We start from the raw sequence: 19,216 nt of genomic DNA on the forward strand, positions 1-19,216 counted from the left end.
GCTTTGTAAAATAAGTAACAGGGAAGTAGTCAACGAAGGAAACGGAAAGCTGCATGTTAAAGAATTAACGTGTCACTTTTGCAAAATGGGAACGAAATCACATGGTTTAATTCGAGTTATAGCGTATTCGCAAACCGGAAACGCGTAGCCTACAAACTCAGTAGCTCGTAGACAATTGGTCTGTCGCAAAACGGTCGAGGACGGCGAAAGAGGTCGGCCGAAGATGGTGATTGTGTCCTAGATCCAATCCCGACTTGTGATTATCAATACAATCGGAAAATTGGTATAATTACTTAATAATTGGAGATTAATAACACGATGCAATTAAGTATACATATAATCAATCGATATATAATTTCTTCGCGATCGATTTTTGATTTTTATTACGAGACGCTCATATCGCCATTAGTCTCGCTGCCATAACATATTTACTAGCTAAAAGGACAACAAGCCGTTTAATAAACGTTATAAATTTTGCCTGTCGCCGCACTAACGTGTATTAACGGCCATTAGAAAATCGTCGTCGAACCGGTTGTATTATCGTCAATGATACTTTCGTTATTCCATAATAAAGGAAGGATCGCACGTTATGCAAATATGTTCGCGCGTTGCAGTACGCCGGTTTCAATAACGTCTTGTGATAATTTATTCATTTGTTAAGATGGATGAATCTTGTAAAACTCGTCAAGATAGTCGAGGTAAATTCTTTGTCATATATAAAATTTCTATCTCGAAACACGTGTGATTGTTTTATACATATATTCTTTTGTGTTCTTTTCAAAGTAATACACACATCTTATGCTTTTCTTTTTTTCCGTTAATTTTATGGATTATAACTCTACGGCTTATTAAGTAATATCTGAAAGTATAAAATTTAGAATATTACGGAATTTTCGGATTATAACTCTTGAGTTGTACTTAAGTTGTAATCTGACAGTTCTCTGGCATTCTTAATTTTATACTTTCAGATATTACTTAATAAGTCGTAGAATTACAATCCGTAAAATCAACAGAAAAAGAGAAAAGCATATGCTGTATTCTTTAGAAATTTGTACTGTTGAAATATTGTAGCGCAAAAAATATTGTATATCACATTCCAATTTTTAAACATTTTCATTCATCATATGCTGTAGGCAAAGTTTATAGGCTATCTCTTAGTGTTAATTTTGATATATCGATGATTCGTTCCTTCGTATAGAAGGCGACTGTTTCTCCCTCCGTTTTGATCCGCCGTGCAATTAATGCAATGCGTTAATGATACGCGAATGACGTTGAGTTAATATCTCGTATAATTGATTCTTAAAATAGCGTTCGGAACGGGTTCTCCTCGACGCACGGCCGGTGTAGAACGATAACGCAATCGACGGAGTAAATAAATCTGCGCGCAGAGCCCTGCAGTGTGCCATTAGGGTCGAGTCACCGATTGGTTGCGTCAAGGCGTTCGTTGTAAAGCCAACGAAATCTTGCCCCTGTTAATGTCCCTCTTAATTGCAAATCATTCCGTATGTTTGCCACTCGTATACTGGCTGGTGGTCGTCGCGAATTGTTCAACTATTCCACGCACGAATAGCTCACAACGTAATTTGATCCGATTTATAATCCTTTCGTGCTTCTCGACTTGCGGAGTCGCTGCGTGTTGCGTTGTTTGAAAGTGTTAGAGATATGGCTTATTACCTAATTGTCTCACGTTTGCGTCATAAGAGCCATAAGCGGAAATGTGTCTCTAATCCTTTTGGGAGTTTTTGCAGAAAATTCAATTAAAAAACAAATTCAATTAAACTATACCATCTTACTCTTATTTGAATATTCCTAAAATAATGGTAGAGTATGAATGTAATTTTTAGGACGCTCTATTTTATACGTATAAGTGAGAATAATCATAATTTTAGATTTAAAAAATCTCTAAAAAGTCCTCTGACTTCCTGTGATGTTTCCATGAAAAATATCTGGCAACACCCACGACTCTTGGCACAAATGTTAATATTCGCAGCTTATTAATTATCGAACGGTACGGTCGCTACGTGATGCGACTGGATTCGTTAACCGCAGGCTTTGCGACCTGATTAAATATTTGGAAGGAGAGACAACGTGTGACGTAAGTGGAAGTTCACAATCGACGTCAGCAGCTGGAACGCCCTCGGAATCCGCAATGGGACGCTCATTCGCGATGATTTACTGAGTCGTTGTTTCCTTCCACGAAAACCTCGTTTGAACATCGAAAATTTTCAATTCTGTCTTACATAACGCGTCAATTTGTCAATCAGACTTGCGAGATGGAGTACTTGACGGAGACACGCATGGAGTTTTTTAATGCATAACAATTCGAGGCCACAAGATTCGAGGGACGAAATCGATCGACTTTTTATGATAATTAGGAGGTAGATGAGGCAATAAACTTGTTACCGTAATATGACAACTTAATATAGTTTCATATTGAAATTTCTGAGAATATATTCATCTCATAAACGATAATTTGAATTGGGAATATTTTTTATTTGAAGTGTTTCTTAGTATTATTATCATTCTGCTATAAAGTTATATAATAAAAGTATGTTATTAATGTGACATTAATATTTTGACGGTAAATACATCTTAACCGTTTCTAAATCTCTATATTTATGTCCTACATGATACAACAGTTTTTTCGTAAAACTTGCAATTATGCAGCCGTGTGAAGCGTATATCACAACTACTGTGTGTGTGCACGGATATTATGTCTTCTCGCTGCGAACATATTTGCGTTCGTGGCACGTAACGTTCTGCGCAATGGATTTATTTAACACCTCGAGATATAAGTAAAAAAAATTCGCGTTGTCTTACATCATCGAGAAAATTCTGTCCATAACAGTCGCGAATGGCTGTGCCACGAATGCTTGTTAATTTATCGAGCGGTCCGTATAAATCGTCTGCTGGAAAAGTGTCACTGACACTCGCAGCAAGAAAAAATGCGGCGTTCTAGCCACGTGTCTGTTCCTCAGCGGTCCGTGACCAGGAATTTCGCACGACGCCGTTGTGTTGCATTACACATTACAAATGCGAGCGGAATGATGCGGTATCGATAAATAATTTTTTATCGCCGCGAGTGTCAAAAGCATACCGTTCAATATAGACTTATAGACAATCGGATGACATACAGGATGCCTCGAAGCCTCTTACTAAGAAATCTTCAAGAGTATATTAATCTTTAGATGGGATAATTACAGTACTCCAGTAACTCTTAACGACAGTGTCGGTGTCGTTATATTGTTATTGCGTAGATTTATATATGGTAAAAAAAATTGGGCAACGACATAATGATGCTAAACTGTCTTTATAAGAGTTACAGAATTGAGGTACAGATATAGTTTTCTTTGAAACCTTGTTCTGTGCAAAATGAAAATAAAAAGTAATTCTTAGACGCCTAAAAGTTTTAAAATTCATTATTTTTACACTCTTTTATTTCATACAAGTATATACTAATATAAATTTAACTACGACATAATATATTAGTAAAAAATATGACTATAAAATTAAAAAAATTTTTGAGGTGTTCCGAGCACCCCAACCTGTATATTAATTTATTAATTTCGATTAAGGATGTTTTATACATATTTTCAAAACGATAACAAAATTATGAAAAAATTACAGATTATTCCAAATCACGTTTAAAAATAATGCGACAAATTTAGTGAAGGTTTATTTCTATCTAGATCATAAGTTATTTTAATAAATAATAGTATTTTTTTAAATCTATGCTCTCTATTAAAAATATATGGAAATGTATTATATAAAATAAATGATAAAAATCTCAATTTTTTAATATAACATTATGTATTCAAGATTATTTACGTAGAGTTATATTGCAATGCATGAACTAGTTGTCCAGTAAATAAACAAAATATTTATTTATTTTATATCTTTACAATTAATCAGTGAATCGCAATGAAACTTTGCATAAATTATTTTGAATATTTAAAGTACTTATAAAAGAAAAATGTAAATTTTTAAATCATTTTTTAAATTTTAATTTTTAACAATACAAATAATTACAAATAAAATAAATAATTACAAATAAAAAAACTACAAAAATGTGTTATTAAATAAAAATAAAATCTTATTCATACACAACTTTCATATGTATATAGTTTATTTGAAGTGTAAATATTAAACATACTTCCAAATTTAATTTTCTTTGCAGGAATTGAACGTCTAATAGTCTAAATACATCCTTAACTACCAATTTATCGTGTATATCTTTAAACCATCTATCTATTTAACTGGAAAGTGGAAGTATGAGATAACTTGACGCGGATTTAGCACATAATGTCTTTGACAAATCAAAATTTTATATAGTAATTGGTATTCTACGGCGCAATTCGTCAGTATTCTCGATAATGGTTTTCTTCGAATATAAATGATCTTGCTCATCAGAATTCCTGAAAGGGATTAAAGTGCGTATAAACTGGATGGATACGGTTTCCCAACTGTCCGAACAAATTGTCTGACATGTAAATGTTGAATTTCAAACAGTCGTAACTGATTGTAAATACGGACATGTACATGATGCTTGGATCTGGGTCGATCTTGGGAACCAGTAAAACACGTTCTTGGAGTTAGATTGGATCTCCCATAGACATCCTGTATATTTAAGGTGATCCGACTCGGCGATAAGGAAGAATGATCGATAGCGTGGCTGATTTAATGTCCGTTGCAGAGAAAATTCCAATCTTCAAACTATCGAGAAGCGGTTCAAAATAAAGCCGACCGAAGAAATTACTGATAAAGGCGATAAATAAACGCGATTACCGAAGTATGGATGTCGAAGTGGATCGGAGAAGATTTATCAGAAATCTAATAAAATCAGTAAAAATTGAAAAATTATTTGCAGAAACCAAATCGTTTCCTCTCAAAACGAGTTATAAAATAATTCGTAAGTTAGAAAAAATATAAAAATAAAAAGCACGATAAGTTAAAGACAGCAGGGAAATATCCTTCAGTTTTCATGGAGAACCGTAGTTATCTCTAGAAAATCTAAGAGATAGTACTTCTCGCTACTCGCTTTTCCGCGATAAACATAACTAATTGCTGAGCACGTTTAAACAATTCTTCATCGAGGCACGTAAAAATAACAATGAAATGGAACACCTTCCGTGCCACTGCTGCAGGGTCAAGAAACAAACGGAACACCCTCGGCGTCGTAAATCGCAGCCTCGATGACTCGATAAGCGCGTATGCGCGCGCATAAAGGTGCCGATGAACTGCCGGATCTCACCGATCGGCGATCATCGATACCCCCGGCTAATGATCACTTCCGGCGGGGAATATCGGCGCGCGGCGCGCTCATTGATAAATGATTACGTCAGTGACGTCGAGGGGTACAGTGGGTGGTCACCTCGTGAACGCCCAAGGACACGCGTGTTCGCGTGTTGTATCGACGCGAGATTTGCGACCGCGATACCACTGAGCCGACCGCGATCAATATGAAGCGAAAGCCGTTGCACACGGCGCGTCTTTCTGCGACACCACATCGGCCGATCTGCCGGCTTATCAACCGATCCGATCAGTAACGCGTGCGGGAGGAGAGAAAGGGAGCCACGGGTATCGAGATCGGTCCATCGATCGCGGGCGTGTACTTACACAGCGGGACAATAAATCGTCAATGACGCCGATGGGGACGTCATTTTGACGGTGTTGAGGAATTGAATCGGTCAGTGGTAGAGAAGTATCGTGTATGTACGCTATCAGATGGTTCTCCAATTTACGTTATGGTCAGTATCGTTGTACAGTATGTAAAAATAATTACATAAAGAATTCTATTTATACCAACATCGTTTAAGAATTATATTATATGTATCTCTTTTTAAAATTGTATTATATGTATTTTTAATTGTATTTTATATGTATTTTGTAACGAAATGAAAAATATGAAAAAATATCTTTTTCTATATTTTGTTTGAAAATAATATATATGGCAGCGATTTATATCAAATCTGGATAAAAAAATTATTTCAATAAAAAGTAGACATATTATTTAAAGAAATAATTAAGTTAAAATAAGAAAATTTTTATTTCCACTATAAAATTGTATTGTCTGATATAAATATTATCTTATTGAACTGTTTCATATGTATTATGTAACATTCATTTTTACATCGTTTACTTCTTGACTTTATTGGAAAATACATTTCCAGTTTCAGTCATTTTTTTTTTATAGAGAAATTATACACTTAATACATTCTTAAAATTAAGTACAATTTTAGGGATGTATTGAATTAATTAATTTTATAATTAATGTATATGCGTTACAAAATTTTTAAATATATGGTTTAAAATTTTAATAAAAATTTGGAATTTTATATCAGTAATTAAAAAAAAAAAAAGGCTACGAGTCATATATAATTTTATAGTATGGACTTATTCAGCGTACTTTTATTTATCTTTGACTACACATTGTCCAATTATCAACAAAAAGATACAAGTAATGGGTTCGCTTGATTTGCATTTTTTTCTATAATACTTCTATATTACTTATCTTCGTGTGACGAATTATGTCTGATTAATTTTTTTCATTCTTTGATTTGATCAATCAGGGATCTTCTAAATTAAAATCATGGCATTTCTCAATTAAGCATTAAAACACGAAATTTTTTATTTTTCAATTAAGCATTAAAAATGAAACGCTCGCGCGTTTTATTTTTCGATGAAAATTAAGTAATACTGCGCAACGATCGTAAGTAATAATCGTAAATACTGAGACGTATATAAGCATGGATTGTTGCGCAATTTTCTTTATAGGAATAATTTTATTTTATTATTCGGCGATAAGCGATAAAGAGACGTGAATTGCGCACTTGCCTATCTCCTTCTTCCAGTTGAACTCATCAACTCAAATTCAGCGTTTCGAAAGTTTTCGAGATAGGGGAAAAAATCGCATGCATCTCTTTCTCACATTTTTATCAGAGAAGTGAAACGAGCTCGTTTTATAATAAGGGACGCTCTTTCAATGTTAAAAAGAATTGAGAATTTTAATACGCGCAATTATCTCTGCTTTCTAATTCGAGCGCCTGCAAGACGTCTATGAAAACGATCCCTTTCCCCGTGCTGCTGGTTGTCAAGTGAATAACCCGCCCTTCCTGAGATTTGACTTTATAAGACTTTCGAATGTTGAGTGTCAAGCGAACGAATGAAGAAATTCAAACACTTGCGAGAAGTAGAATCTGTGAAATTGATCATTTCTTAATATAAAACTACAAATTGGTAAAAATGCTAAAGGTCAGTTTATTCTGCAAATTTTCATAGAAATACACTTATTTAACTGGAAGAAAAAACTGCTAATAAGGAGTTACAACTTTAGAGATTTATGTTACGTGAATGAAACGGCGATCGTTATGTTTGCAACGTGCGAATCGGCTAACAAAATCGCGACGCGCGACCTTTCCTTCATTATGCCGCGAGCAGGAGCGACTTTCTCGTGAGGAAAAGCAAGGTTTCCCGAGCTGGTAATTGATCTTACACGAGCGACTCTGCGTTTTTGTTCAACGTGACTCAGCGAGCGACCGTCGCTGAAAGCGACTCGAAAGACGAACTCGAGCGGTTTTACCTGCTCTCTGCGGCCTTGTTAACGAACGACGGACGTCCATTGGAACCCATCTTGGCATGGCTTCCAAGAATTTTGTTTCGTTCCTACTAATTACCGAAGGCGTTTTATGTTCTCTCTCCTTTCGGTTCGGCGATATTCCTGTTCGCAAAACAATGCAATGGATAAACCAGATTGAGTTTTAGATGAACTTCATTTTTTCAAAGAAAAAAAAGATCAATCAATACAGTTTTATCGTACGTATGTGTGCTTTAAGATTCAAAAATCCAAATCCAAAAATATATCATTCGCGCGCGCGCGTGCTATTTCGATCTAAAGAATATATTTATTAATGAAATGTGCAGACAAAGAATACAATGACTGAAAATATCGATTTATGTTTGATATTAAAATTTTATATTTGAGTGAACGAAAATGCTATACGTACTTCCTATAAGAAGAATGTTATACTATATATTGATATCTCAAAAAGTAATGAAAATAGAAAATATATGCTCTTTGCGAATCCTTTATCTGTTAGAAAAAAAAGAAGAAATTTAATTTAACGTTTTAATAATTTATAAATACGTCGAAAAAAATTAAAGAAATTGAAAAATTAATAAAATTAGTATCTTTTTTTTGTAATATACGTACATATAAAATATTACATCATATCATATTGTAAAGCCGCGATTATTTCTTGCTTTCAGGTTCGCGACATCGTAGAGGAATGCACATGTCCGACACAATTTCCGATGATCCATGTGGCTGAGGGCAAATATCGAATCGGCGACACCAAGGTTACGATCTACGTCCGGGTTTTACGTAGTCACGTGATGGTACGTGTCGGCGGCGGATGGGATACCCTCAGCCACTATTTGGAGAAACACGATCCATGTCGATGCAGAAACTGTGAGTATCGCACCTGTTTTATCAGATCCTTTTTGTTAAACGAACCGCATCCTAACGAATCTAACGATCAACTTTTATCATTTTTTTTTTAGCACACCGCTCGATGATCTCGGCGAAACTCATCCAAAAAGTTGGTGGATCCTTTGATCTCGGTAACGCGCAGGTGCATTATGAACGGTGAGTGTCTATCTTTTTTTTTATCACAGTTCAGTTTTAATTACGCGTTCATTTAATATCGCGTCATTAAAATTATACGACGTTAGAAATTTATTTTCGGTCTCTTATACTATCTCATGCTATCTTGAAATATCTTACGAATTGTTTTTGAATTTTAAATGGTGAAATAACAAAATTTTTATCATTTAAAAATTTACTTTTTATTTAATATTCAATATTCAATGCTAATTATATACGATCATGATCATCGCCCATTGATACGCCTATCTCTACATTTTGAGTGTAAATACCATCCAGTTTGTAAATCCGATGTTGTATTAGTTACGCTGTCTGAGTTATGGACATTTTATCGCAAGTCACTCTGTATAGGATAGTAAAATGGATGCATAAACATAGTTGTGCATACATCGTATAGCTCACAGTATCGTCCGTAAGTGCATTAGATTTACATGAAAGAGATATAGCGTTTTGTGAAAGCAGACTGTACCATGTGTTATACCGTACTGTGTTATATCTCCTTCAACTTTTACGGGAAATAGGCGTGAAGTAACTTTACCAACATTGACGATTTTTCCTATAAATCTTCCTGATCTTATCTTAAGTTCACGATACTTATGGGCGATACTGTACACGTCGTGACATTTCGTCGCCATCGCGGAAACTGAAAATTTCTCGGTACACACCCGGTCAGCACGACCTGGTATAAACGACCGACATCAATTCCACCGTAACACCCGGTTGTTGTTTCCGCCACCAGATCATCACCTCCAAGAACCCGACGAAGTTCCGCGTCGAGCGTCGGTTCGGTGCAAAATCTACAATCGGCGCAGCTGCACGCACCACCCAGAAGCATTTCCAGTAATCGCTCGCGATCGCCCACACCTCACCGACCGACAGCCGGAAACAAACAACAGCATCAGCAGCAATCGTGCGACGAGCAGAAGAAGCGCTCGAGAAGTCCGACGCCGCATAGAAAATTGTTGGCGAGCCCGAATCACCAGACGGACTTGGTGAAGCAGAGATCAAGGTCGCCGACGCCTAGAGCGAATCTGAGATCGAGAAGCCCGACACCGCGGAAAAACACAGATTCGTCCAGAAGAAATGCTAACGAAGAGGCGCGATCACCAACGTATTACGGAAAATCACAGGAAAATGGCCGAGTAAGTTTATTTTTTATTCTACAAAAGAAAATATTTTAAAGAGGAAGCCCGATATAAGCTTTTAGAACAAAGAACATTACAAATTTTGATATACTTTAAAAACTTAAATTTTTTCAAGACATAGCGGAATTACTTTTGATTATATTAACTTAACATTTCGTTAAAATTTCGTGACAATTTCTCTCTCTCTCTCTCTCTCTCTCTCTCCGCATTACAATGAAAGAAAAGTATTCAGTATTTATTATTTTGTTCATATCGAGGAGCCTTATTATATTATTTGAAGTATTATTTATGACTATAATTATATAATTATGACTATAATTATATAATTATAATTAGGAACTCCATTTTTATAAATATTACTGATGTTATGTTAGTAATAATAATCATATTTATAGCTCTATCAAAAGATATATACGAGTAGTTGGTACTGAAAATAACTATAAATTATAGTTAAATTATGGTAACTGCAACTATTTTTCTCTCTCAGTGTATAACATAATGCATATTCATAATTTTGCAAGCTTACCCAGCAAATATAGAGTTACATGTAACGTATCTGTTAGTTGTAATTTCCACTCAACAATATAACTGTAATATAACACGTGCGTAATACAACATGGGATTTTTTTGCGCTGTTTAGGAGAGCGGTCTTAAGGTGCCGGGCGAGTTCACGAAACGATACGTCGTGGAGGGTGGCGTGGCACGCCGAGCCGTTGAGAGGGACGATACACCGAAGTACGAACCGTCCATCTACAACTACAAGTGTAGCGAGGACTCCAGCGGCAGAGCAAGGAGGAGCAGCCGACCCTTGAGACTTTCGGCAAAGACACTACGGCGAACACCCAGAAGTCGCCGCACGGTGACGGAGAGCACTCGGACAATTGTAGCGAGGTGTCCGACGAGGGTTACCGTAGTCTCGGTGCCGTCCAGTCATCAACCGCCAACGGGAATTCCGTCAGCACACAGGGCTCGCCCACGGTTGCCGATTGTCAAAGTAAGTGGACGCTACATACATATTCCCGATATCGCGTTCCGCACGGGATTTAGTCAGTAACCGCTGCTCCGTATTTCGCAACAGCGAAAGTAAAACATTCATTCCTTTTATGTACACCCGAGACACACATCATCTTATTCAATGATAAAATTGATCGTTCCTGTTCGAGGAGATTGATAAGGTCTCGCGACGTTCGTTTTCGCCGTTCCGAGTGAATACGATCATCAGACTCGAGTGTCCAGCGTTTGGACGTGTACTCGCCATCATCCGCGAGCGAGTCATCGAAATTAATAAGAGTGTAGAGAGGGACAAGAAGAAGGAGAGAAAGAAACGGAAAAAAGGAGAAGATGAAGGGGAGAGACAGAGAGGGAGACATAGAGGCACGTCGCGGTCGATGAACAAACACGCATTGTGCGATGGAGGCGATGTCGCGTGTTAGGGCGAGGGACGCAAAAAAACTCGACCGATGTGAATTGAGAGATTAAATTCGATTAGACGATGGAGAAGCGAGAAGGTTCTTTGTACGCGAAAATAGAGAGAACGAGATCGCGCGTTCGCGAGCGGAATTTAATACTTCGCCGCGCGCGCGACGTTTATCTCTGCCTGTCGATCTCGCGGGTATATCGACAACGACAAATTAATTCGCCGGTAGAGGCGGCGCTTTACGCGACGATAGATGGAGGCGATAAATTCTCTTTGTCAAGAAGAAAGAAAAAGATATTACGCTCAGAGAAAGTTGCTTCGTGAAAAAAAGTAAACGATCGTATGATACACATTGAAAATAAAATCTTGAAAATCGATCGATCTTTTACGTGTTTAAACTCTGTCAGATTGTTTCTAAACAGGACATGCCATACGAATAGAACGGTTTTGCTGAAGTATCTAAAAATTTAGATAGATAGAGAAATATGATAGAACAATTATGTTGGACTATCAAAATAATTAGATACTCAAACTGACTGCTAGAATGTTAAAACTTTTTGCAGCATTGCTTATTATGCTTGAGTTTTCTACATAATTATTTTTGTCCAATAAAATTATTTCAATAAAATTACTTTCAGATCTGCATCTATCTAAATTTTTAGATACTCCAACAAAATCATTCTTTCCGTACACAGTCGCGGTGAAAAGATTTATACGCAAATTCCCTGTTTTTACTAATCTTTCTCATAACCTTTCACTGAAGCCATTTTTATAAAGATTTAACGATACATTTATTTAAGGAAATTCTTTAGAGATTTCGTCACAGATAATAGCCCGATTTAAATATAATCTCACGGTTTATTGATGGTATATTTTCTCACGATCTGAAACAATTCGTTAATGTCATTTGAGTTTAGAAATAATTCAATAACGAGCAGAAATTGTAAAGATCTGAGAGTCTCGTTGGTTCATATGTATGCTTAAATGAGTTTGTAAAAGCTATCTTACGATCCCGCATGATGAAAGTCTAGTTTGCATCTCTAGCCGATCGAACTGTCGCATAAATCCCACGCGATTTACATACAATGTGCACAAATTATTGAGAATTTATACGAATCTACGCACACATACGCGCGTATGTTTTACTATTTGAACGTCTCGCATTAATTACATACCGTTGACGTGGGATCGGGCGGGCCTTTATCGATTCATCGAGACCATCTTGTCAGTTGCAAACATGACGAAGACCTCGCATACGAGATTCGATAGAGGCTGCGTTCGGAAACGTCGCTCGGATGCCTCCGATGCCTCGGATTCATCATCTGTCCTTGTTTAACGTTTAATGATAAACAAGGACAAATGATGAATCCGAGGCATCGGAGGCATCCGAGCGACGTTTCCGAACGCAGCCAGAGTAACTCCTGATCATGTCTCGCGTATGTTTGAACACGGATACCATCCCGCGAATTATCTCGGACTCTCTACAAATCATTCGCGGGTGCCTGACCCGACATTTGGACCACCCTGCGAACGATTAATATTCAAAATACACGGGCACGCAGAGCACATTATAAAACCGTTCTTCGCCTGGGCCGGGCTGACATTTAGCCGGTGCTACGACCGCCGATTATGCGAGGGATCGCTCGAAGCGTGGGCGATCTCCCAACAACCTGTCCTCGGAACAATCGCCGCCGGTCGATCCTCGATAACACTCTCGTCGTACGCTCTCGCCTTGAACACACGCGAGCGTTCGTGTACTTACTCTGGGCACTCGACTCACTTGACGCGGTTGACGCATTGCCGCAAGTGGAAAAAGTTCGCGGCGGCCAGCCGCGGCGCAACGCGATCCGCTTCGATCGTTCCTGCTTTTCCTCGTAGCAAGTTGAACGGACTGGGAAGATTCTAATTTAACCCAGTGACCTATTCATAGAGAGTGACGCAAAAATAACTTTTTTAAGGGAAAACTTATTCAACTTTATTTCGAAACGTGACGGTTGTGGTTCAAAAACACAAACATAATAGGATGTTTGTGTTTTTAAACAACTTGGAATTATGTGTTTAACTAAACTGCGTCTCGAAATTTCTTTAAAATTTGTATAATATACATATATATATATAATTGTTATGATTTATTATTGTACTATTATCTCTTGTTTTAATACAAAAATAAAAATTTCTGATTTTATTTCTGAATTCGATCATATCTTCCTTTATCGGTTATCGTTTAAAAATTGAGCTCTAAACACTCATACAATCGACAGAAAAACTTATTTATTTAAATAAGACGCAGACGATATTCAAGTACGATATCTAGAATCATAACGCTACTATAAATGCGAATTATCTTATGATTTTTTTCGAGCAAATAGAATTTATTAGAATAATTGTAAAAAATATATACTGTGTCTGATTATAAAGATCATTGTGTGAATTTTCACATCAAAACATTTATATAATATGTATTTATATATTTTATTTGTTATATATTTATATATTTTCTTTCATTTATATATTTTATATTTATGTATACACTTCAGATTTTCTTCTATATATTCTTTTATTTTCAGTGTATGTTTTTCTTCTACTTACAAATAATTTTGTGTAGACTATAATAATTTATTATAAATTTAAAATTGACTCACAGTGTTACATCGTTCTATCCAATTCTGGATACATGATCGAGATGAACTTTCGCGTTACACATTTCACGAGAAATGAAAGGACAATCCGTAGACGTTCTAGGCAACAAATGTCTTATTAAAATTTTAAAAAATTAAGAGATACGTAAATATAAGCTTTAGCTTTCACTATACTTCCCCCCCTCTCTCTATCTCTCTCTCTTTCTTTCTCTGTTTTATCTATATCAAATGTATAAGGATCTAGTTATTTCTATTTTATTAATTTTAGATTAGATTATATATCTTAATTTCACTTGTCCTGAAATGTTTGTCACTTAAAAAAATATATATGAGAGTATATGATGTGTAAATGTATGTAAATGACCGCAGTGTACTAAGCTCGGATCTGTAAGTTCGCTAAGTCCAAATGACTGTACGGATTCATTACATTCCTGTGAGATTTTATTAAGATTTACACGAAGCCGCCAGAGGCAACCTTCGATGATTTGTTCATTTACATCAACATCTCTAATTTATGCGAAGGCGCTAGAGCGCGAGTACTTTTTGAAAATATGCATCGAGGTACTTGATTTTTTTTAATGGTAATGAGATATGCACGTAATGTGCTCTCTGATGCGCGTCAGCACGTTCGCGGTACCGAGCGTTTCGCTTCGGTTTCGAAGGAGATCTGCGTTCACTCGGGCGAGAGAACTTCTCCTTGGCATCAAGAGTAAAAACAAAATCGCGCGATTAAGACAAGCAAGCGAGACAACCGTGAAAGTATATTAAGACTGTAGTGATGAAATTTTTTTCGGATGCAGGATTAAATTGATTGTTGATTAAATTAATTGTTTTCTTGGAAAGTTTGCAATGATTAACTTGTAGCTGTGTATGTTTCAATATACTGTAAATATAAAACTTTCAATATTATATCACTATTCAATAGTAAATCCAGTTTATTAATACCATCAAAATTAAAAAGATGAAAACATCGAAATTAAAAAAAATTGAAAATTATAAGAAACTATCTCTATCACATGAGTTGATTTTATAGAATGCTCATTCATTTTTACATGAAGTATTGTTGAAAATGAGATCTGGTAACGATGTGTAATTTTTTAAGGCAACTAAAAGAATTTCACGATTTCACTCGATTCGTTCCAACGTTCCTGAGCGCGTCGTCGTCATCTGACAATCAACACAACATCGTTACTTTGCGGTAGCTACTAAATAAGATGAAATACTAGACGATTAATTTCTCATATTACGTTTTTTACCAATAAAATCATTTATTCTTATATTATGTTTAATATTTTAGAATTTAGACATCGATGTTTTCTGACTATCCTGTTAATGGAATTTTTTGTACACGAAAGATAAGTTTATTTTTAGAAAAGAATATTTTTTCTACAAAATAAAATTGTAGATCCAATAATATAGATAAAAGATTCAGAAGCTATGTTAAAGAAATCTATAATTTTCTCGTTATAAACTACAAATCTCGTAAATTATGCATTTATTTTTTTTATATATATTATAAACATCTTATACGATATCAAATGGATATCATGATATCGAACCTAATATTAACTGCGTTTAGCAGAGAACGTCAACGCTGGTTTCTTCAAAACAAATTCAGTTCGTAATTCATTTGCGTAATTTTAATAACAAGTTCCAAGGACTCGTTAGATCGATGAATGTTGAATCCGGTTTGACCAGCAGCGTGTTACTAGGACGAGATCTCGAAATAGATTTTCGATTCTCGGATTTTAATTACAAGTTATATTCGCGTTCGCGCGGATATACATGTATCTGCTGTAGCTCAACAATCTTCAACCGGATGTGTTAATATTTATACGAATGTTTTTGCGTTAGCGTCGGTTTGCTGACCGGATTAAAAAATGCGATGCGTTATCGAGAATCTGAATGACTCTTCTAACTAACAAGGATTAAATTTAACGTGATCGGCGAACCAGGGAGTTTCTTTCAGAATCAGAGAAGAAGATCCTATAATTATCCTATTTGTACGTTTGTCCTGACAAAATTGATGCTATTCTGTCATTCTCATATGACATCGATACATGAATTAAAAAATCTAATTTCTCTTCTTCCGCGAAGAATGGACTTTCTCTATAGTTTAAACGTGGGTGAGTACAAAATGTGCGAAAATGAAAGGACGAAATGCGGCATGGTGATATCATCTCAGAGAGAAATACGGAAGTCTATTTTAATTATATAAACATATTAAGAAATAAGTTTTAATTAATAAATTCAATTTCTTATGCGAATAACATGCATTTCTTATAATTCTAAATTGTGCAAATTTTGTGAAAATATTATATAATGTAGTTTCTTTATTATTATTTCTTCAGCGATAGATAAAAATATAAAAAATACGTATATTCAACTTGATAATAATAATCTAATACTTTATTTCATATAATTCAGGCGTCCAATATTAATGAGTTTAACGTTAGTAATAATAAACACGTAAATATATGATCAATAATTATTATATAACATAACATAAATTATATGAAATCAGTGAAACATAACTGTAACATCTATATATTACAAAATTTTACATAACGAGTTACATAAAAATTATGAAAAACTCAAACTCATGTTATATAAAGCAGAAGTAGAAAATTTATGGTAATTATTCCTAGAAGTTTTAATGAAAGATTTTATTTTGCCTTGGATTTTATACTTGTTTTCGTCGCAGGTGCATGAATTCTTGCCAATGTAAATCGAGAGGACCGACATTAACAATTATGTCAGGGCCTGTGCTAAAAAGAGAGATCGATCAATTGATCGTTAACATGTTTTGGTTTCTAAGCTATACATATTTGCTAAAGTTAACACCTCGCGATAATAAAAAATATACAGTTCGGTTCGGAATATCAATTGTTATGGCTTATCGAAAATGTCGCTATAACGACGCTAATAGGTTGCTACACGGAAACGACAAGACTCGAATGCTAATTACAAAATTGTGTAACATCTGCTTATATAATTTCTGGTTCCTAGCTTTTAAATGACAGGACAGAGAGATTTTTTTCAAAGATATTGAACTTCGCTGAGCTCATTAATTGTAATAGATGTTAGAAGTACAATTAGTAATAAATTTATGAATAATAATAACAATGTTATGAAGATAATAATATTATGAAAATTACGTATGAACATAAAAATAATAAAAATACATATTAACTTGTCAGAAAATATATTACAAAATTGATTCTATTTTATATCTACATTTATTGGAGTACTTGCTAAAATTATTAGTTATACAATTATGCATAACATATATTTATACATTAAATTATATATTTTTTCTATTTTCTAATATGAAAAAATAATTATCTAACATTTTCCTCATTTCAATATTATTTTTTATCTATTCTAAGTTTATTTGAGTTCCTAGCAATCAATATCGAAATAGCAAAACAGTTAATCAATTGTGAATCGCGAATAGGCTCCGAATTTCCAGCGTAAACACGCGTCTTTTCTTTTCCTGTTTCAGAGCAACCTCCAAAAGCGGAACCCGAAGAAAAATCTGGTGTGGAAACTGACAGTATCGAGACAGGGCTGCGTAAGGTAGTTCGAAAAGATAGACTGATGAGCCCCTTACGAGTTTCATCCCCGTCCAGGAGCGTGGCATCCTCGTCGACAGGTGACAGAACTCCTCGTGCCGGTTCCATTGCGCGAGAGAACAGTAACTTATCTAAAGCATCATCCGGTAGCAAGACGCCTAAAGACAGTAATTCCAGTCCGGAAGGTAGCCCATTGAACCGAGGAGGTTCGATTCGCAACAAGGTCAACGGAAGCTACGGAACGCTACGAAAGTCAACACCGACCGGAAGTCTCAGTAAGGTGTTGTCGCCGATAACTGTACCCAAGTCCTCCAAAGCGCCAGTCGGTAGTAGTGCCACATGGAATGGCCGACAGACCAGGCGGCGAGCTAGTATTCAGTCGGACACCTTCTTAGATCCGAGATCTACACCGGCGACGTGTGCCACGACGCCTAATTTCTCACGAAAGAGTCCGGGTAGGCAGAGCCTGCAATCCCGGCCAAGTCCGAATTTAGGTATCCAATATGACAGAAACGGCAGGAGGATCAGGACTTCCACTATGGGCACTACTTCCCTCCAATCATCGCCCACTAAAGTAACGAATCCGTTGCTCGACCAGATTCTGCAGAAACTGGGCGATTTGAAGGACGAGCGACAGATGGTGCAGAAACTGCAAGGCCTCTTGAGAGACTACCAGACTAGCACGACCGACAATGCCGTGGATATGAACTTTGCCAAAGTGTGGGTGGATAGTAATGGGACGATGACAGTGCCGCAAGACATTCAAGTATCGGTCACTCCCAGAAAGGACCCGAAACCCCAAGAAGGATGTTCGAGAATACCGGTACCTCGTGCTCTCTCCTACAAGAGACCGATGTCCGTGGCGTCGGACAGCGTTTGAGGGTGATTCTTCTCCTTTAGCCACGAGGATCGAGATATACCAGGTAGCCTTCGCGTGTTAGGCTAAGTTAGACTGATCGAGTAGGTGCTGACGTCAATGAGGACAACCAGGCGCGCGCGTAAGTAATTGCGCTTCTCGTCGTGCTTGATTCTTAATTCGATTTGATACATAAGGTCGGACGTCTTGATCACAATAAGAATAGGAATATATTTTATAGTTGGATGAAAAGATATTTAAGAAATTTAAAGAAAATCTATAGCTTATAGATTTGTAAAAGTGATGAGTATAATTGAAAATGTATGACGATAAGAACTGAATTTTATTGCATGCCGATCATTTTTTTAAAATAAATTATTTACAGCATATTATAAAATGTCTTCAGTCAGTAATTAAGATAGAATATTAAAACTAATTAAATTGTACGATTAATACTTTGTTGATTGACACTTTTAGTTTTTGTTTTTGAGATTGAAAAAAAAATATTTTAAGATGCACTGTCATCTTTCAGAAAAATTAAAACGGTTCTTTGTACAGGTTACAAAAATTGGACTGTCTATAAAATTATTTTCTAATTACTTTTGTAAAAACAAGTAAAACCTCATGAAGTTCTGATTCAAGAATTTGAAATTTAAATTTTTTAAAATCCGGCGTTTTGAGATCTAAGAACTCGACGTTATTTGTTCGTGCAAACTACGTGTTTGTGGATCACTATTTTGTAAGTACAGGTTGCAAAACTTTCGTATCAAACAAATGTTGTCACAACTTGACAGCTTGAGACGCCATGTTACACTAAGAAATGGTAAAAAATATATCAATTTCAAAATTTTTTGTCGTTTTCGGCATAAATTCCACCTCACAAACTCGTATTAATGTGTATACTTTAATCCTGGGAAAGGTT

General features: G+C 35.8%; 1 protein-coding gene across 1 annotated transcript in view; it reads left to right on the forward strand.

Moving 5' to 3' along the window:
* LOC108722371 (GAS2-like protein pickled eggs) overlaps positions 1-18,640 on the forward strand; it is a 72,948-nt gene extending 54,308 nt beyond the window's left edge. The window contains 6 exon segments of the mRNA XM_018447444.1: positions 8,266-8,467; positions 8,560-8,644; positions 9,402-9,804; positions 10,448-10,589; positions 10,592-10,801; positions 17,369-18,640. Of these exon segments, the coding sequence (XP_018302946.1) occupies positions 8,266-8,467; positions 8,560-8,644; positions 9,402-9,804; positions 10,448-10,589; positions 10,592-10,801; positions 17,369-18,318 (1,992 nt within the window). The 3' untranslated portion in view covers positions 18,319-18,640.
* Positions 18,641-19,216: the final 576 nt, after the last annotated feature.

The sequence above is a fragment of the Mycetomoellerius zeteki genome, unplaced genomic scaffold (assembly GCF_001594055.1).
Source record: "Mycetomoellerius zeteki isolate Tzet28-1 unplaced genomic scaffold, Tzet1.0 scaffold105, whole genome shotgun sequence".
Lineage (NCBI taxonomy): Eukaryota > Metazoa > Arthropoda > Insecta > Hymenoptera > Formicidae > Mycetomoellerius > Mycetomoellerius zeteki.